The 22,742-nt window shown below is 36.7% G+C and overlaps 1 protein-coding gene across 1 annotated transcript in view; it reads right to left on the bottom strand.

The window, feature by feature from the left end:
- The window catches only part of LOC106880038 (uncharacterized), a 455,047-nt gene that overhangs the window by 317,786 nt on the left and 114,519 nt on the right, over nucleotides 1-22,742 (bottom strand). Inside the window, exons 37-48 of the mRNA XM_014929839.3 lie at nucleotides 22,491-22,605; nucleotides 20,328-20,594; nucleotides 18,657-18,920; nucleotides 16,309-16,538; nucleotides 13,524-13,616; nucleotides 11,581-11,946; nucleotides 10,128-10,201; nucleotides 9,078-9,141; nucleotides 7,375-7,590; nucleotides 5,283-5,388; nucleotides 3,506-3,566; nucleotides 2,114-2,274 (exon numbers count right to left, since the gene is read on the bottom strand). Coding sequence (XP_014785325.3) covers nucleotides 2,114-2,274; nucleotides 3,506-3,566; nucleotides 5,283-5,388; nucleotides 7,375-7,590; nucleotides 9,078-9,141; nucleotides 10,128-10,201; nucleotides 11,581-11,946; nucleotides 13,524-13,616; nucleotides 16,309-16,538; nucleotides 18,657-18,920; nucleotides 20,328-20,594; nucleotides 22,491-22,605 — 2,017 coding nt within the window. The remainder of the gene's footprint in view (nucleotides 1-2,113; nucleotides 2,275-3,505; nucleotides 3,567-5,282; nucleotides 5,389-7,374; nucleotides 7,591-9,077; nucleotides 9,142-10,127; nucleotides 10,202-11,580; nucleotides 11,947-13,523; nucleotides 13,617-16,308; nucleotides 16,539-18,656; nucleotides 18,921-20,327; nucleotides 20,595-22,490; nucleotides 22,606-22,742) is intronic.

The following is a 22,742-nucleotide window of genomic DNA, read 5'->3' as shown; positions in this document are numbered from 1 at the left end:
TACCATACATTTATGAAGGGCTTCTTTCAGTTTCCATCTATGAAATTAACTTGTGAGGCTTTGGTCTAATGAAAGCTATAGTAGAAAATATTGTTGTTGGCACTCCGTCGAGGGTTCCAGTTGATCTGATCAATGGAACAGCCTGCTCGTGAAATTAACGTGCAAGTGGCTGAGCACTCCACAGACACGTGTACCCTTAACGTAGTTCTCCGAGATATTCAGCGTGACACAGTGTGACAAGGCTGGCCCTTTGAATTACAGGTACAACAGAAACAGGAAGTAAGAGTGAGAGAAAGTTGTGGTGAAAAAGTACAGCAGGGTTCACCACCACCCCCTGCGGGAGCCTCGTGGAGTTTTAGGTGTTTTCACTCAATAAACACTCACAACGCCTGGTCTGGGAATCGAAATCGCGATCCTATGACTGCAAGTCCGCTGCCCTAACCACTGGGCCATTGCGCCTCCACAGTAGAAAATATATGCCCAATGTAATACACAGTTGAACTGAAACCAAAGCAATATAGCTGAGCACCAAATTTCTTAACAACACAGCCCATGTCTATGTTTTCTTTTATTCTTTTACTTGTTTCGGTCATTTGGCTGTGGCCATGCTGGAGCACTGCCTTGAAGGGTTTTAGTCAAACAAATCAATGCCAGGACATTTTTTTTTCTTAAACCTAATACTTGTTCTATCGGTCTTTTGCCAAACCACTAAGTTACAGGAACGTAAACACACCAATACCAGTTGACAAGTGGTGATGGTGGGGATAAACACACACACACACAGGTATACGATGGGCTTCTTTCAGTCTCTGTCTACCAAATTCACTGACAAGGTTTGGCTGGCCCAAGGCTATAGCAGAAGACACATGTTCAGGGTGCCACGCCGTGGGACTGAACCCAGAACTATGTGGCTGAGAAGCAAGCTTCTTACCACACAACCACGCCTGTATATATGAGTTAGATTCTTGGTCTGTTTTTTCCATCCATCCTAGTATGTGTTGTATGAATGTATCATTAAGACATTTTTTTAAAGTTGGATGCTCTCCCAGCTGCTAACTCTCACCAGTTTTTCAAGTAAAAAATCTCTTCTCTGAAATGTTTGACCATGAAGCATTCAGATTAACTTTGTCAAATGCAATGCTTATTTCTTCACGTTGTTTTGAATTAATCATATATTATCTTGTAGCTTTGAAATTTTGATGATGCGACAGTTTAGTCTTAGAATGACTTTGTAAGGTAGGTGTGAGAGGCCAGATCTAACGACACTTTGAACATAAAATAGGCAGAATATTTGGGCCAGGTACAGCCAGTTTAAATACTAAAGGGTTAAAAATACAGAGTGAGCAAATTAGTTGTTGGCAAGAGAAATGACATCTCCATTTGTCATTCTGATTCTCAAAGAAGTGCATACACACACACACACACAAACATAAGCATACACACACACACACACACACACACACACATACACACACACACGGGCACAAACACACGGGCACACACACATGGGCGCGCACGCACACACACACACACACACGTGCATACAATAGGCATCTTTCTATTTCAGTCTGCCAAACACACCCACTAAGTTTTGGTCAGCCCAAAGATAGAAGGAAGACACTTGTCCTAAGCGTCCCATTGTGAGCCATGTGTTTGGAAATTGAACAAGTTAACCACACACAACAATGCCTGTGACAAAGATAGAATTATTTTATATATATGTGGACAAGATGGAGATTAGACACGAAGGAAGCTGAGTTGTATAAAATGTGAATACATAGAGATTTGAAGATGGAGAAGCGACTGAACGTCAATTGATATATAAAGGGAGAAAATTCTACTGGAATGGCAGCTGTACAATGGAGGTAGAAGTGAAAAATTGCTCTGTGTGTGTGTGTGTGTGTGTGTGAGTGAGAGAGAGAGAGAGAGAGAGAGAGAGAGAGAGAGAGAGAGAGGGGGGAGAGAGAGAGAGAGGGGGGAGAGAGAGAGAGAGAGAGTAAGAGAGAATATACCAATCAATTGATTGGTTGAGGGTTGTTAATGATCTAGTTCACAGATCAATCTGGGAGAGAGAAACAGACAGATAGACAGATCAAGCAGCAGGATAATTTACCATATCTTCCTCTTTTAGCGTCCGCTCGTGGACAGTATATTCTGTCTTGCTGTTTCCCACAAACAGGTAATTCTCCATCGATACAATCACAGTATTCAGGTTCAGGTAGACTTTGTGCATTGCCACAGTAACCGCTGTATATTGAGCTGGTTGAGTTCACTCTGCAAATATAAGAAGTTCAGTTCTGGTAACAAACCTATAACAGGTCTCAGACAAAAATACAAAAAGATCTCCAAAGAGGCACAGTCCCCTCAATGGAAGATATGGCAACTAAATTAACTTTAGATCATTCTCTAATTATCATCATTATCATTGTTGTCGTCATTATCATCATCGTTTAACATCCGTCTTCCATGCATGCATGGGTAGGATGGTTAACAGGAGCTGGCTAGGTAGAGGACTATCCCAGGCTAGGGTTTCCATGGCTGGATGCCCTTTCAAACACCAATCACTCCATAGAGTGGACTCAATATGTTAAGAAAAGAGGATACACTGTGAATCTGGTTATAATAGATGCTCTTGGTTTGAGTCTAAGTCTGGACGGTCATAGATAGAATATCTTTGAATATAGGTCAGTTTGACAGACGTTAAGCTGAGACCACACAAAAACTGTAGCAAAATGCTTTACCATAAAAGAATATTCAAATATTACAGAGATGTACTTGCATAGCAAGTGACCTGATCTGAGATCGTGTGCTGGAATGAAAACAATTGCCGCGTGGAAGGTGTTTATAAGCCATTTAAAATAACACACAAAGACCGTTAGATTCACTTCAACATTTAAATTTAATTTGTCAAAATATTTTTGTCACTTTGAGACTGCGACCTGTTCACTGACAAAATTCTGTGCTGCATCTCATCATCAGCACAGAATTTTGTCAGTGAACAGGTCGCAGTCTCAAAGTGACGAAAATATTTTGACAAATTAAATTTAAATGTTGAAGTATAATTTTAAATGGCTTATAAACACATTCCATGCTGTAATATTCAAATAAACTATAAGATAACAAATACTAGAGGTCTCTCTCTCATTCCTGTGTGTAAGATGGCCATTGACAGCAGAGTTCATCCATCTTTTGATAGGTTTTGTTACTCATTCATCTGAATGTCCAACAAACCCCACTTTCCTTACTGAGAAGGCTTGGTATAGTTGTCAGTTTAGTCAGTGACAAACTGACCTTGTGACAGAGCACTCTTACGATCAAAATCATTCCAGTTCTTCTGCATCATACTTTTTTCCAATCCTTGTAAATATCAGATGGCGTTATCTATTGTCTCCTCTTTTTTAAGAGAGTGAGGTATGTTTTGAGGGAAATTTAACTGCTATTTCTAACAGATAACTTAACCATTTATAAGCTTTCTTATTGACTCAAAAAAAAGAAAGACAGTTACCTATACAACAAGGGAGAGATTTGGTTAGTCATGCCATTATCACTGTACATGCCACATAAACCTGCAAGTAAAAAAACATTCTATTAGTTATTGTATAAAGATGAACTATATCTAATCAAAGTAAAAAGCAAAGAATATTCAGATTGTCTAGGTATGGTGGTGGTGGTGGTGGTGGTGGTAAGCTTTGGAAAAACATATGCTGAAACTCATTAATAAGAGATAAGTTCCTATGCCAAATAGAAACAAGACATATTTTGGAACTAAACTGAATAACATTTCTCAGCTTGGAATATTTTTTTTCTCTCAGGTGAAGAGTCAGTTCTCAAAATATTCAACATTATGCAGTAGACACTGACAGCAATGCAAAATTTGGTCTGACATGGTTGTTTACAGAATAGAAATTAAATAATCTATTGATGGTGAATGGGTAGAAGCATTAGTGTGTCAGTATTTTGCAGTCTGAGGTCCGAGTTCAAATTCCACAGAGATCGACTTTGTTTTTCATCCTTTCTGGGTCAATAAAATAAAAGACCATTCCAAATGAGTGACTTGCCAGAATCATTAAAACATCAGAGATGTAAACTTGTGTTATTTATTCTGTCTCTTAATTGGTCACTTTGTTAAACAATAGCCCTGTTGCAAGTATTTAACTTGGATCTCCAATTGAAGAATAGCTTCCTCCCTTTCTCCCCTGTGTTTCAAAGATCAACTAAGAGAAGAATCACTGGCATTGCCCTGACCTCCAAGACGAAGTAGGAAAAGGGAAAAGTTGCTGTCAGAAGTAGAAAGTTTAACATTCTAGGTCCTTGTCCTGCAATTCATTTCTATTGAAGGGCAGACTTTCTGAAAAGCTGAACTTTCTGCTCTTCCAATCAACTGATATTATTCAACATTCCACAAGCTTTCATTCCTGATTTATTGATGCCAATGCACATTCTCACCAATTTCTTTAGATTCAAAATTTTACTTATTTAAACATTTTGTTCAAAACAGATTTTATGTATTTAGTTTCCCTAGAATGTCTGACATCATATTCTTGGGTTGAGCCAAGCATTGTAAGTGAAACTGGTTCAGTATATTTCTGTGTGACAAAGTCCACCTTGTCACATTATGTGTCACACTGATTCTTCCTAAAGATCACATTAAGTGTTCAACAGATTGTAACCAACATTCAAACTGCACCGTTTTACATGCAAAAGCTAAATGATCAGAAATGAAGAGTTTTTCAATTCATTAGCACCAACAGGACAAGCTGTTCAACTAATGATTAGCAACAATTCCATCATAGTGAGATAATCTTCCCATAGGTTTAAAGAGTCAGCAATGCAGCTTCTACTCAGTCACTCAATCTACTACAAATAGCATCCAGATATCCCTCAAATTAGAAAGAAAAAGGAAAAGACAGTCATGGCTAGATCTCAATCTGAGCTGACACAGAGCTAAACATCTAGTATTAGGTTGTCCGGAAAGTTCGTGCCGATTTTTAAAGGAAAGAAAAAGGTCAATAAATACTTGCCATTACATTTTTAATCAACCAAATATGAACCATTTTGTTGCACAATACATCTCCATCTTTCCTTTAACTTGAAAATACCCTCTTCCCAGAACTGAGGTAGTTTCATGGCAAATAAGTTGAAAGGTAAGCTACTATATATCAGCACGAACTTTCCGGACAACCCAATAGTAGTAGTGGTAGTAGTAGATTAAATTTAAATACTCTTGAATTATAATTAAATTTTTTTAATTACAAAACAAAATTAAATTTTTAGTTTCTTACCTTCGGTGTTTTGTGCATCACTAGGTGAGGCTTCAATTCTAGCACTGATGTAGTGAGGTATTGTACCAACATTGACAGTTAGCACAGTTCCAGTTGAGAAAATTACCTGCCAAATAGATTGTATGTAAATATCTGATTTAGTTACAGGTAAGAATGCATAGTAAAATAATAATAATAATAATAATAATAATAATAATAATAATAATGATAATAATTGGTGCCCTGGGAATGGTAGCAAAAGAGGCTGATTGCTGCCTATCTCAGATACCAGGAAATCCAAAAATGGAAGACATTCAAGAAATAGTACTCATGGGAACTGCTCATATCCTATGAAAAATATTGTCTATGTAATCTCAAAAACATTTCAAACTGTAAGATTCTACCAGCCTGCTGCCTTACTACTGGTGTAATATTGGATTTAAATTTTGGCACAAGGCCAGCGATTCTGGTGTGGGTGGAGTGGTGGGGTAAGTTGATTACATCAACCCCAATGCTCAACTGGTACTTATTTTATCGACGCTGAAAGGATGAAAGGTAAAGTTGACCCCAGCAGAATTTGAACTCAGAACGTAGGGATGAGCAAAATACCACTAAGCATTTTGCTCAATGTGTTAATGGTTCTACCAGCTCACCACCCTCATTGCTTCCATATTAAGAGTTAAAATATCATGAAATAATATGTATGTATGTGTATAGCGGTAAAAAGACCCCATTCGGTCATGAATGACCATGGGATTGCACCTAGAAAGTTCCCCTCCGAGGCACAAGTCTGGGCAAGGTTGTTTACAGAAGGCCAGCAGTTGTCCATGCATACCAGCCTCTCCTCTCCATGCCATCGATGTTATCCAACGAAAAGGCAAAGACCGATACAGCTTGGCATCAGTGATGTTGCAACTCACTTCTACAGCTGAGTGAACTGGAGCAACGTGAAATAAAGTGTCTTGCTCAATAACACATCATACAACCTGGTCCGGTGATTGAACTCACTACCTCATGAATGTGAGCCTATGCTCTAACCACTGAGACATATGCCTTTTATTTATATATATATATATATATATATATATATATATATATATATATGTATATATGTGTGTGTGTGTGTGTGTGTGTGTGTGTGTGTGTGTGTGTGTGTATGTGTGTGTGTGTGGAGGCGCAATGGCCCAGTGGTTAGGGCAGCGGACTCGCGGTCATAGGATCGCAGTTTCGATTCCCAGACCGGGCATTGTGAGTGTTTATTGAGCGAAAACACCTAAAGCTCCACGAGGCTCCGGCAGGGGATGGTGGCGAACCCTGCTGTACTCTTTCACCAAAACTTTCTCTCACTCTTTCTTCCTGTTTCTGTTGTACCTGTAATTCAAAGGGTCAGCCTTGTCACACTGTGTCACGCTGAATATCCCCGACAACTATGTTAAGGGTACACGTGTCTGTGGAGTGCTCAGTCACTTGCACGTTAATTTCACGAGCAGGCTGTTCCGTTGATCGGATCAACTGGAACCCTCGACGTCGTAAGCGACGGAATGCCAACACACAGACACACACACATATATATATATATATATATATATATATATATATATATATATATATATATATATATGTATATATGTATATATATATATATATATATATATATATATATATATATATATATATAATCATCATCTTTCTTTTAATGTCTGCATTCCCCGTAGCATGTGTTGGATGGTCTGAACAGAGCTAGTATGCAGAAGAGCTACACCAGGTTCCAGTCTGATTTGGCTTGGTTCTATTATAAACTGATTGCATCATTCGATAATATTATAAACTGATATTATTAATCAATAATTGTTTTCAATTGATACTATGCATCTGTAATTCTATAATTCATTAAGACAGTGAGATATTTTAGAAACTACAGCACCATTTAACTAAAATGTTTTCATGTTTTTAGTTGCTTTCTCTTCATTGTTGTAAATCTCTTTCAACCTAGTGACTGATTAAAGATGAATACCAGTAATACACTGGGATAACTTTATCTGGTTACACTCCACTCCATTCTTTAACAAATTATTTTGTTATGCTAGACAGTTAAAAGAAATCAGTTATATACCTTATAGATTTTGCCATCAGCGATTCTTCTTATTTCTGTTCCATCTGTGAAGTTCGCTCCATTCTTTAAATAAGACTTCAGTTGGAATGGCGTCCATGATTGGGAATCAAGATTTGGAGAACATCGGTTAAAGACAACAACATCGACACCAGATTGTACAGCGACAGCACAAGTGCAAGTAGCCTTGTTTTTGCAATATCTGTTAAAGATATGGACCTGAAAAGATATGAAGCACAATGCAGCATATATTTAAATATATATATATATATATATATATATATATATATATATATATATGTATATATATATATATATATATATATATATATATATATATATATATATATATATATATATATACATATATATAAAATGGTGATGAGGTATATAAAGTGATTATTTATTGATTAGTGACTCTGTCTAGCAGAGTCACCTGACTGATAGGTTATCAGGTGGCTGTCGGGCTTCCTGAAGTTGGTGCTGCAGATTATTAGGTTGCTTGCATCACAGAACTCCAACAGCCTACTCTTCATTTCGGGAACCAATTTCATGGCCCTCATGAACACCATGGAAGATACCAGATTGCTTTCCAACATGCCCATTAAAATCTCCAGCTGCAAAGATGAGGTCATTGCCACTCGTTTTTGAGGTAGCCTCTAGAAGGGTATCAAAATAGTGGTCCTTCTGAGCCTTTGGTAGGTGCACTTGTGAGACATGTATATATGATTATATATATATATATATATATATATATATATATATATATATATGGGAGAATTTACTAAAAGAACAACAACAGACGAGGACAGGTGGTGTAAACAACAAAAGGATGTATTAGTTTAACGCTCGGGAATAGAGAAAGTCTTTAATATTTCGAGCTACGCTCTTCAACAGAAAGAATACGGAGAAAACAAGGAGAAAAACAAGGAGAAAAACAAGGAGAAAAAAGAGTTGAATGTTTTGGTCAGTGATCTATCATGGCGACTATATATATATATATATATATCGTCATCATCATCATCACCATCCTTCCTTTAATGTCTGCTTTCCATTTAGGCATGCGTTGAATAATCTAAACAAAAGCTGGCATGTAGAAGAGCTACGTCAGTTTCCTGTCTGATTTGGCATGGTTTCTATGATTGAATGCTCTTCTTAACACCAACCACTTTAAGTGTGTGCAGAGTACTTTTAATGTGGCACTGGCACTATTATGTGGCACCAGTACTGGTGCTGCCTTGCCCGGCACTGGCTTAGGGCCCTTGTTATGGGTGCTGTTTTGTTTTTTCTATCGATTTTGTAAGCATTTTAGATATATGGAATTCAAAACAGTGCCTAAGGTTGTTATTAGAAAGACGGTGGATTATTACACACACACACACATATGTATATGTGCCAAAGTATACATATATGCAGACACACACATGTGCATGCATGCATGCTCTAACGCATGCACACACACATACACACACGAGTGATGAGTTTCTATTCAGTTTTCAGCTATGAAACTCTACATAGGAGGCTGCGATCCCCTAAGGTTCATCACAGTGGGATTGAAACAGAAGCTACATGGTTGTGAAACACACAGAGCTATGCAAAGTATCATTTTATAATTCGCAAAACCAGATTCTATCAAGTTCTATAACCAAAGTGTAACAAAAAAAAAAAAACTGAAGATAAAGCTTTTACACCCAAAATACACAAACCTTATGTTGAAACTCTCTGTTATGGTAGAGTAGGAATTCTCCTGCATATAGATGTTCATAAAATCTGTTGAAATAAATAAAAATAAATGAGGTATAAATGTCTTGAATAAATGTAGCATTTAATTGATTAATTAAGGGTGTAGTATTTAATTAAGGGTGTTTTAGCAACATAAAATGCTTTGTTAATTGAAACATCTATTTAAATATAGACACTTATTTGAAGCCTTAAACTATATTAATTATTTAAATATTGCAATAGCATCCTCAACATCATCATTTGAATGTATCTGACATCTGTTTCATCACGTTAGTATTTCAACTGTATGATGAAAATTTGAGAGAAAATTTGTTGCAACCAAATAGATTCTCTATTGAAAATTTAAAGTGTTAGCGGACCATCAGACTTGTTCTAAATCGATCTAGTTGAATCTAGCTGTAAATTGTTATTGTTGTTGTTAGCACTCCATCGCTTATGACGTCGAGGGTTCCAGTTGATCTGATCAACGGAACAGCCTGCTCGTGAAATTAACGTGCAAGTGGCTGAGCACCCCACAGACACGTGTACCCTTAACGTAGTTCTCAGGGATATTCAGCATGACACAGTGTGACAAAGCTGACCTTTTGAATTACAGGCACAACAGAAACAGGAAGTAAGAGTGAGAGAAAGTTGTGGTGAAAGAGTATAGCAGGGTTCGCCACCATCCCCTGTCGGAGCCTTGTTTTCGCTCAATAAACACTCACAACGCCCGGTCTGGGAATCGAAACCGCGATCCTATGACTGCGAGTCCACTGCCCTTACCACTGGGCCATTGCGCCTCCACTGTATTTCATCACACAATGCTTTTCTTCTTTCTACTTTGATTCACGTCACTTTTACTACCTTAATGCTCATACCACCATTTATCCATTTCTATTACGACCATTACACACTTCTCTTTTATTTCTCCATGCACAAACTACTTCTCTTTCTGCACACCAAAAAATGCAAAATATGTGTCAGGGCTTCCAAGATTAAAAACAAAATATGCAAAATGAAGTGAGGTACTGTACCTGCTATAGAAGTTTGTTATAATTGGTGAGAAAGCTACACAAACAGCTTGTCTGTCTTTGTTAATAATCTTCAACTGAAAATTTTAAATATATAAGAAAATTAAGTGTATTCTGTTGTGAAATAGTTGGTAATGCGATCATTTTAACATGCAATAAACATGAACTCTGAACTATATAAGTGGACCTGTTCTTTCCAGTTTCAAATTGGCATTTATAACATTTAATATCAGAATCAAGTGTTACTCAAGGCATGTATTTAGTGCTTAACTTATTTAATTCTTCTAAATAACAATTTGGTAATAGTAGTGTTTAATGGCTTCTAATATTCACTGGACTAATCACTGGATTGTTATATTTCTGAAGATGCGAGCTACAAAGGAGTGTCCAACACAGGGTTTCTCAACTGTTTTCATCCCATGCTGTATTTTGATTTTCTAAAAGAACCACCACCCTCGCTCATAATGTATCACATCACGAGCAACAAAGTTAATATATCGTCATTTAAAGTCTGGCTTCCATTCAATCATAGAATGGATGGTTTGATAAAGTCTGATTAGTTGGAAGACTGCATTATGTACCAATGTCTCCATTCTAAGACTAGAGGCTCCTCTAAATGCCAACAGCTTAGACACACAGACCATAGCAGAACTGATGTACTAGACCACCTTAGTTAATGCAATCTTCCCAGCAGAAGGGAATCTTTTTGTCTTGCCCATAACTCAGTGACCCTGTCAGTGCTGGTGCCACATAAAAAGCACTTGTACCAGTGCCACATAAAATGCACTGGTACCATGTAAAACACACAGTACTACATAAAACACAATCATTACACTTTGTAAAGTGGTTGGCATTAGGAAGGGCATCCAGCCATAGAAACCAAGCCAAATCACATGACTGGAACATGGTGCAGCTCTCCAGCATGCCTGCTTTAGCTAAACCGTCCATGTCAGCATAGAAAATGGACATGAAATGATGATGACACACACACATAATAGATATATATATATATAGCTATTATGAAACACATGTAGTCATTTTATTATCTTGATCTTATGATATTTACTTTGTATTATATTATACTTATTTATTGTACCTTTAATTATAAATTTTTTCTATATGTGACAGTAGATTTTCATCAATGAATATCTGGGTACAAGACATTAAAGTAATTTTAATTAAAACATTTGCAAGTTTTATTCAGTTGTTTCTTATCTATGTCCCATTCTAAAGGAACCCACGCTGCCCCACCAAAATATTGCTGTCAATCCTTCTGATGTCCTGAGTTAAAATCTCACTCAGAACTGCTTTCCTTTTCATCATTTCACAGTCAATGACAATAAATCCAGGGGCTGCTATCATCAACTAAAAGCTTAGAAGATGATGCTCTAGCATGGCCACACATCGAAAGACTGACTAAAACCACTGAAAGAATAAGAAATACAATGGGATTTACCTTCAAAGTTTCTTGTTTCAGGTTTTTTACAAATGAATTGTTCTGATAGGCTTGTACAGTTAGTTTGAGTTGTCTAGTTTGGTCTGGGTCTAAAATCATATCATTTTTGGCCTTGATTGGTATTGCCAGGGGTAACCACCATTTGTCTTTGGGTATCTTGTACATGCATTTCATGCCTTTCAATAAAGTTGTAGCTTGAGCAACTTTCTGCCCACATCTATGTCCATTTTCTGTTTCCTCAAGAGCAACTGATATACGAATGTTACAAAACTGCCCACAGTACAAAGATGCTGGAACTGATGTTGTAAGTAAGATATCTGTAGAATTAGCACCTTCCATCAACTCAATATACTTTGGTGAAATTACCTGGAGAAAAAAATTTTAATAATAATAATGATAATAATAAAAAGATGGGCTACAGCAAATATTCTGCTCTATAACATAGATTTGCTTGTCAGTTGTTTGACCGTAACCAGTTGAGCATGTCCCTTGGGGGCTGACGATATGTGTATCTCTGATCACGAGCAGAAGTAGTGGGGGAGCATCATAGCCATGTGTTGAGAGGAATTCTTTGGGGTTTGGATAATTCACATTTGGAAACATGGGTGTTTTGCTCAACATCTTTAAACAAACCTTATTCAGGGACCTTTTGAGTGGGATGGGCTACTCGACCTGAAGAAAATTCTAACTGGGACCCACCTGCGAGGTCATGTGTTGTTTCTACTGATATGAGATCACCATGTCATGCACATATGGTTGTGAAGCATGTGCCTAGTGTACCCTTATCAGACGGGTAATCATGATGGGTATATTGGGCTTCGTATATTTTACCCCAGTGTCACTTTGATGGCATACACTGCTCTCTCACTCAATAATAATGGTTTCAAATTTTGGTACAAGGCCAGCATTTTCGAGGGTGGATGTAAATCAATTACATCAATCCCAATATTCAACTGGTACTTATTTTATCAACCCCGGAAGAATGAAAGGCAAAGTCGAATTCAGCAGAATTTGAACTCAGAACATAAAGATGGACAAAATGTTCCTAAGCATCTCATTTGGTGTGGTAATGATTCTGTGACTTTGCCACCTTAATAATAATACTGATAAGGGTTTCAAATTTTGGTACAAGGCCAGCAATTTCAGGGTGGGGGTAAGTTAATTACATTCATCTATTGCTCAACTGGTGTTTATTTTATCAACCTTGAAGGGATGAAAGCAAAGTCTACCAGACTGGAATTTAAACTCTCTGTTGCTCTCTCTCTCTCACACACACACACATCCACACACACACACACACACACATGCACACACACATACCACAAATATATCTCCTTCATGGTGTACAGAAAAACAATACTATTCAAGACATCTGAGGAAAGAAAAACAGCCAAAAGTATATTCATCAATTGCTTACAAGGGTTTAATCCTTTTGATTCCCACTTTGGCTCTACAATACAAACTTCCTGGCTTAGATGGATTTAAATTAAACCCTTCCAATAAATTTCCAAATTATTTATATTCCAAACATAATGGCAGGACTATTTTACTAAATTCTTCATTATTCCACAAGTTTAGTGAAACAAACACAGTATATTCCAGCAGATAATGGTCAGTTACCTTTGGGTCAATTTAGCCTTGGTCAAGGAGAGCTGATGGACATCAGAATATGTCCAAAATTCATTGGAAGTTTTGACTCTGGACCATAACACACACACACACACACACACACACACACACACACAGAGGAAAGCATATTTGATGCTGTATTAATTTCATTAACAAGGATTAAAACTGTTTCAATGCAAAAACTACTTAGATGTTTTGTTTGACGTATGCAACAAATATATATTCAGAATGAATAAATGAAATAAAAACTAAACAATATTATTATTTGAAGTGAAACATGGAATCTAAGAATTTTTTAATGTTTAAAAACTGACCTCTATTGACATAGTTAATGGTTCACTGGTTTTTTCAAAAACGCTGCCGTTCAGGCAATCTTTTTTGTCACAGATGATAACACTACATCTAACCTGAAATAGAACACAAATAAAAAAGAGATAAATTGACAAAATGAAATAGAGCAGAGGAAAATATATTTATTGGGTGGTTGGTGTTATGAAGGGCATCCAGCTGCAAAAACTGTGCCAAAACAGACACAGACGTCTGGGGTAGTCTTCTACCTGACCAGTTGTCGCACCGTCCAAGACATGACAACATGGAAGGTGGACGTTAAAGATGATGATGTTGATGATGATGACAACAATGATGAAGATGATAATGATGTACATGTACTCAAAGCACATACATTTTGTAATTGTGTCTGGTAATGTTTACAGCATTCATGCTGCTTCGAATTCATATTTGAATTTATTCCTATGTATGCCTCACCATTCTATATATAGTCATGGATAAGCTATTCAATTTACCTTCAGTTTGTGATGTTGATAAGCCACAAAAATGGTGAAACATTGATGTTCATCACTCCTGAATGGGAATAGGGGTGAATTGTCTCTATGACTATAGAGTCACCTCCATCACATCAAATCACAGCTGACTGGTGAACTAGCGAAGCGCATAGATTGTGTATGTATATTCAATAATACGCAGAGGGAGTTTGGATAATACATAGAGGGAGTTTGGATAATACACAGAGGGAGTTTGGCAGTCCACTTGCATTCTCTTGTATTTGATGGTGTGCTGGCATGGTCAGTGGTTAACAGAAATACATGGGCACTTGCTTAAGGACTTCTCAAATTTATCCCAGTTTGTGTTGAATCCTAAAGGACTCCATTTTTTCCTTTTATGACAGGAGTCAGGATTTAAATCCAGAGCCAGAACAAGCATCACAAAGCTTTCTATGACAACTCTAAGGTGACATTCTATAAGACAAATATAAGAATAAGACTAAGCTTTGCTGAGAAAGTCTAATAAAACTAAAACAGGTCTGAAATTATTTCTTCTTACTTCTTATCATTGAACTTAATTAATATCAGACATTTAACTAATGCTTACTTCTCTTTACTGCATAAGTTTTATTAATCAATTAGATATTTTCCCATTTTTTGCATGAAGTTTATTGGCTCTAATCTGACTGACTACACTATGGGCATAACAGTTTCAGGGACATGATTTTGGAGTGAGATAACTTACAGATGTGGGAGGGAGTGCTGGAATGTTCCTGGCTTTAGGGATATCATGAAAAGCTTGGTTGGAACCCCAATTTTCTGAGTTCTTCAACAGGGTTTAGAAAAACTGAAGGGTCACTGCAATGAGTGAATGTGGGAGGAGATAATTAACCCATAAACTGCGATAGGCCACCTCAGTGGCCAACACGACAGTGCCACAGGCCACATGCATGGCCACGGAAGTAGGGCATGATCTGACCTAATTTTGATGACATATAATGTATGCACACAATACCCTTTCACCCCAGAAACAGTGTAGTCAATCACAGAAGGTGTTAAGGAACACTGAGTAATTTTTTCGAGTGATAGATCGATGTTGACCTTTACCCAAAATAGGCTCAGCAGTTCGTGTTACATACAGCAAAATCCCAGCAGTTCATGGGTTAACTGATCCTCCTGTATTTTCTTTTACCCAAAGCAAGGAACTTTTCAGCACTCTTTTGTATACTTACTCTTTAGCATTCAGATTACACTGCCAAATGTAATGTTTATTTTTTGACATTGTTTTGAATTAATTATGCATTATCTTGTAACATCAAGATTTTATGTTGTGATTTTATTTTCACAATGATGTTGCAGAGTAGGTGTGAAAGACCAGATCTTCTGGATGGTACATAAAACAAATAGAATATATGGCTCAGCTATGACCACTTTAACTCTTTATTATTCAAACCAGTCTCGTTCAGCTCAAATATGCTACCTGTTTCATGTTCAAACTGTCAAGATTCAGCTTCTTGCACCTACCCAACAATGTCTTACTAAAAATATACAATAATATCTCTTCTTCTCACCTCCCTCTCTTTCTCTGGCTGGGTAACTATGTACCTCCTTTATAGCAAGACATCTGTTTCTGCTTCTCTGTCATCTGTCACACTCTAACCTTCATCATCTGACACAAGCTCACCTCTCTTCTCAAAATTTCTTGTTTTGCAAGGTACTTGGTGACCCTTCCGGTGCTGGTGCCACATAAAAAGCATCCATTCCATATTGTGAAGTGGTTGGCATTTGAAAGGGCATCCAGCTGTAAAAGCTATGTCAAAACTAACCTCACATGTGCTGGTGCCATGTAAAAGTACTCAGTCTACTCAATGGGTGGGTTGATTGGTGTTAGGAACGGCATCTAATCATAAAAACCAAGCCAAAACAGACACAGTTGCCTGGGATAGTCTTCTCTCTGGCTAGCACCTGTCAAACTGTCCAACCTATGCCAGCATGGAAGATGGACATTAAATGATGATGATGACGATGATGATGATGACGATGATGATGAATCAGAGTTCAATATGGTTAGTCACAACCCTGAAAATGCAGGTAAGAAGACTATTGTCAACTCATTTCACTCATTCTTCAGTCCCCACCACCCACACGCATACAATGGGATTCTATAGTTTTCACCCATGAAATTTCATTCATAAAGTATAGTAAAAACAAAAACAGGCAAAATGTATTGTCATGAGTGGAATGCCTTGGAGCCAATAAGTTTGACATTTTCTTAAACAATAAGAACAACAATAATATAGTTAAAGTGTCAATTTACCTGAGTTCCAGGTAACAAGCTTGATGTAAATTTATCATTAAGAGTAATGACATTTTGACTTTCATTTGCAATCAAAGTCGTTTGGTCAACAATATCTTCATTTAACATCCATCTAACATAGTAAGTTGCATTGGTTACATTTTTGGAAAGATTTGGTAAATGGCATTGAATCTTATCGTCTTTCCTTGAAACATTCACAGTTGGTGGTGTAAATATAAGACTTAGTGACTCTTCATGAGAAACAACAGACACAAAGAGGAAACAAAAATAAAACATAGTTAATTTAATCATATTTCTGTTTATATATACATGCACATATTTTTGTATTCAATTTCTATTATTTCTCCCCTAAAACCTTAGATATAACTACAATGAAACAAAGTATATATGAATAATTTATTTCCATATTAATGATTGTATTTTCTTGTGTATTTTGCATGTATATTATTTGAATGTTTTTATAATAAAAATGTTATAATGAAAGAACGTTTGCCAATATTGCCAGTACCGCCTGACTGACCTTCGTAGGATTTTCGAGCGAGATCGTTGCCAATGCCCCTGGACTGGCTCTTGTGTGGGTGGCACATAAAATACACCATTTTGAGCGTGGCCATTGCCAGTACCGCCTGACTGGCCTTCATAGGATTTTCGAGCGAGATCGTTGCCAGTACCCCTGGACTGGCTCTTGTGCGGGTGGCACATAAAATACACCATTTTGAGCATGGCCGTTGCCAGTACCGCCTGACTGGCCTTCGTGCGGGTGACACGTAAAAGCACCCACTACACTCTCTGAGTGATTGGCATTAGGAAGGGCATCCAGCTGTAGAAACTCTGGCAAATCAGACTGGAGCCTGGTGTAGTCATCTGGTTTCACCAGTCCTCAGTCAAATCGTCCAACCCATGCTAGCATGGAAAGCGGACGTTAAACGATGATGATGATGATGATGATGAGGATGTTAAATAGTGAATGAATGAGCGAATGAATGAATGATCCCTACAGAGAACAAGTCCTTGAAGTTTTGTGTATTATGTGTTCTCCACTCATATGTTAAGCTGATTCTCTATCACCTCTTTCAAATGAACCAAACTACATTTTATCACACATTATGCCCACCACTCCTCCCTGCTCCCACAGCTTAATTCCATCTTAATTCTTTATTGCCCCACAAGGGGCTAAACATAGAGGGGACAAACAAGGACAGACAAAGGTATTAAGTCGATTACATCGACCCCCAGTGCGTAACTGGTACTTAATTTATTGACCCCGAAAGGATGAATGGCAAAGTCGACCTCGGCGGAATATGAACTCAGAACGTAACGGCAGACGAAATACCACTAAGCATTTCACCCGGCGTGCCAACGTTTCTGCCAGCTCTCCGCCTCTTGTCATATCTTTCTCCTGTCCTCCTTTCTCTCTCAACTGTATCATTGCTATCTGGCCATTCTCCTCTCCACCTACTTCCTTCTGCATTTCTACCTTCCCCAATTCATCAATCATCACTCATCACCCTTCAACTCTACCCAACTCCTTTTACAGCAGCAGGCTCTCTCCCTGTCCTCTCATCTTCTGTTTCCCATACAATCATGCAATAGCTCCATCTACCCAGTTCTACTTATCTTGTGCCTGGATACCACACCTCCTGTCTATCTCTTCACAACTCCGACTGATTATTCTCTCCTTCCTCTACTAAATGTGAACAGCCAAGCAGCTCTTCTACAAGAACCTACTCTGCACCCCTATTTCATGTTGTACCTCATCAATCCCCAGCATAGAGCTGACCCCACTTTGCTTTGGGGTTTGTACTCTTGAGAGCTACATGGTGTCCTCAGTAGTGCAGGAGGCACAAACAGAAAAAGCACCGATGTCACACTGGAAAGTGGTTAGCATTAGGGACACATCCAGCCATAGAAACCATCTCAAAGCAGATGTTGGAATATAAGGCAATTCTTGGACTCACTGGATCTTGTCAATCCATTCAACCCATACCAACATGGAACATGGACGTTAAATGATAACATACATACATGCATGCATGCATACACGCACACACACACACACACACGCGTGTGTGCATATATAATAGTTGTAGTTGGCTGACTTTTACTGATAAGATATTGGGCAGCTTGACATTGTAGTAGAAACCCCTTGCTAAAGGTGACATGCACAGTGATCAAACCTGAGATCACGTGCTTCTGAAGCAATGCCTGGTACCAGGAACCACACAGTGGTGTAGCCATGAAGTCAGTACAATATTGGTAACATGCTTAAATCTAAAATCTAACTGCTAACAGAACCTGTTTTCAAACAATGGGTGGAAGAAAGAACTAGAAACTACATTAATACTTACCTCCATTACACTTCCATTCCAGATAACCATAGTAGGGCCATTTAATGAACATTGATGGATATAATGCTCGGTAGGCAGAAGATAAATAGCACATTTTGAACGGAATGCTAGCATCAACAGATCGACACCAGAAGCTTGTTTCTTGTATACATAATCTCAGACATTCAGAATAGGATGAAACATTAGAAATAACCTTATTGTTATATCCAGCAATGGAATAACCAATTTTTTGCTCCACCATCCAGCCTCTTTTGCTGCAATGATCTAAAATGAAATGAAAACCAACAAGATATATAATTTCAGGGAGAATAGAATTTTCCTATGTAAAGTTCAATAAACTCTTCTTGGAATTATTTTAATCTATAAATACTATATGTACAAATTTATTTCCTTTTTAAAAATATTTTATTAAGTATTATATCAATATATCTTTTAATATATGCATCATATGAATATCACAGTAACAAGAAAAGAATGGATAAGTGTGTTAAAGACAATGCTAAAGACGATGGAGGTGGGTATGAAAGGTTTGTGGGTGAAGAAGAAAGTAGAGAAGAGTGCAAAATGGGGCCTGACATGAGACTCATAAGGTTAATCCCTGGTTTAGCAGAGGGAAAGGGCTTTAAAACACTTGTTGCTGTTGTTTTATATATGTGTGTGATATACAAATTAAATTATGATGTAATATATTAGATATATTGTCATCTTCATAATCCTTCTTTAACATGTCTTGCATGCTGACAGGGGTTGAATGATTTGACAGGATTTCATAAGTTGGAGGACAATGTCATGCTCCACTTAACCATGGTTTCTATGGCTGAATGCTCTTCCTAATGTCAACCACTTTGCAGAGTGTACTGGATGCTTTATTAGTAGTACTAGCACTAGTGAGGTCACTATATACCTCACAAGACTAAGATCCTCCTCAGCTGCATGGGACCATGGTGATAAAGGAGGTAGTTTTCCTTTTAGGTGTTGAGAGATTAAAGTACAAAGTGGGGGCAGGAACAAGTTTCTTGTGGGCAGGAGTAAATGTGAAGTTCTAAGCCTTTGAAATATGATAAATTTATATTTTATATGATAAATTTATATCCCAGATAATCTGGAATTTATATTCAGCATTTAATTTGTGAGATATTTAAGCATATTCTGATTATATACTCATATTATTTTTCACAACTAATTTTATCATGAGAGATGTAATATGCATCAATAGCATAGTGGATAAGAATGTTACTCTCCTTACTTTAAACATAATATTTCAAGTTCAAATCCAGTCTAGCACTATGTACATATCTGGCATTAAAGTACCTGATGACACTCAGAGATCAAACTGTTCAACACATAATGTGATGAATTGTAAAAGAGTGACAGATGAAAGTGAAGGAATTAATTAATTCCAGCCAGGCCATTCTTAACAGAAATTTGGTATTGTAAGATTAAATTCATTTAGTAACAATAGAAAGAACACATTGTAAATGTCAGGTACCAAGTGCTACAAATAACTGGAGTGTAAACCATGTTCTTTTCATTTGAATCAAAAATATAATCCATGGAACTAAATGTTAAACTATATTTTCATGTCTTTGTGTTCCAATAATATTGAAACAATCTTTGAAGACCATCTTGTAATAAAAGTCACTCAAATATCTATCCTGGAGAAGAACTTACCATTTTTGCATTGCCATTCATGATATTCAGAATCTGTAGCAGATGTATCAAGCTTGCTTGGAGAGTCAACAAAATCTTCAGCATTCAGATAACATTTTTTAAGTTTTTCATTGTAGTTGATTGACTTGCAAGTGTATTTCAGTTTTGAGATGCAAGCCTTTTTGCAAGCATTGATATCTTGCACAGAGTCCAAAATTTCTTTCGAATTCACATTTAGGAAAGCACCTTTCTGTCTCCTCCAAATCAATTCCAAACCGTGACATAAATCTGGTTTGAAACAAAAACACAAAAAAAAAAAAAAAAGAAGATATTACATGAAAATAACTATAGTTCTTTTTGAACAATATGTGAACATGTGTGTGTATGTATGTATGTATGTATATATATATATATATATATATATATATATATATATATATACACACATATATATATGTATATATGTATGTACGTATATATATATATATATATATATATATATATATATATATATATATATATATATATATATATAAACACACACATATATACATATATATATGTATATACACATACACATAACCACACACACACATGTATATATACCCATGTGTGCACTATTATGTTGATATACACATCTATATATGCACATGCACAAACATGCAGGGTGAAAGGTAATATACAGATAACATATGTAAAAAAAATATGAATAAAAATATATAGAGAGATAAAATGCTTGTACGTGGACACAATATAAAAAGCAGGTTCTATCTGTGATCTTGGAGGGGACCAAAAACGTAACAAATATTTAGCCATATGTGGACATGACCCAAAAAGTTTAGTTCTTGAATTTAGACATGTAGCAGGGTCTAAGCTGCTTTTCCAGATGAGCCATCTTTCCATATCACAGAGACTGCACTTTCCATTGCCATTGGTGTAAGGCTTACACTTGGCTAAGATCTTCCAATGGATGTTGTAATTTACACCAAGGACCAACATGGAGGCAACCTGGGTCAACTTCACATCCACATCTTATCCATGCACCCAAAGGACCCAACACTCAGACACATACGGGAGTACGTCCTCAGAAATGAAACTTCCCCAATACTAAATAGGAAATATACATAGTAGATATCATACCCCCATACCTACAGTTTACACAGGTAGAGTAGAATAGTTAGTAGGCTGTAATATAGATTGATGTATGTATGTGTATGTGTGTGTATATATATATATATATATATATATATATATATATAGATAGATAGATAGATGTATGTATGAGTGTGTGTGTGGGTGTATATATATATATACATATATATATATACATATATATATATATATATGTATATGCACATGTATGTAAGCATTTGGATATGAAAATAAACAGATCAACATACAGACGGATAGGTACACAGGTTATATGAACAGACAAGCACACACACAAATGAAGACTGAAACATGACCATTTATACACACACTTTACTTCACACAAGGACACATATGGAGACACACATCCACATATATGGAGATGAACATTCATACAAACAAACACAGTACATAGTTGCAAAACACACACACACACACACACATACACAAATACATCAAAACACACAAACACGGACATGCAAACACATGAATATGCAGAATACATACATACAAGTGTACACACATAAACAAATACATATCTACACACACATATATGCACACACACACACATGCATACATACATGCATGTATAGGTATACACACACACATGCACACTGATCCACACCCATGTGCACAAACAAACAAAAAGGAACGCAGTGTGAGTAACAGACAAAGTCAAAACTATTGAAAAGGTTTCAAAACGCAACGAAAATTTTAGAAAAATACAAGAGAAATAAGTGGAAATTTTACCGGTGAGTGTGTTAAATTATAATGCACCAAAAGAGAATGACTCTCTACAGACACAACAGAATATGCTTCAACACACGAACTCACATAAAGATTCTTGCAAACCAAATCCAAAAACGAAACAATAAAGAAAAGTTATTTCAAAAAAAAAAAAAAAAAACAGATTGATGTCAAGATTAAAAGACATTCAATGTTTTATAAATTCATTTCAAAAACAAAACCGAGTGAGCAGGTGAATGTTTTTTTTCGTTGTTTTTTTTTGTTTTTTTTTTTCATCTTGCAACCAACCTTTAGATGTTTGCCAGCCTCTTGCATCAATTTCAGGATCACAATACAGTCGACTCTCTTTATGGTTGAATTCTCCTTTCTCGTAACAAGTATAGTCAATGTAGCAATGGGTTTCCTGCCAGAAGATAAAAGGCATTAATACTAGATTAATTATAAATGATAATTATGATCATGATGATGGTGATGAGTAGGAGATTAATAATGGGGATCATTAACCATCATCATTATTAAAGCACCTGTTTTTTGCTGTCT

Source organism: Octopus bimaculoides, chromosome 22 (assembly GCF_046866305.1).
Source record: "Octopus bimaculoides isolate indiv1 chromosome 22, ASM4686630v1, whole genome shotgun sequence".
NCBI lineage: Eukaryota > Metazoa > Mollusca > Cephalopoda > Octopoda > Octopodidae > Octopus > Octopus bimaculoides.
The sequence above is the reverse complement of the archived record's forward strand: the minus strand, read 5'-3'. Positions and strand labels throughout refer to the sequence as shown.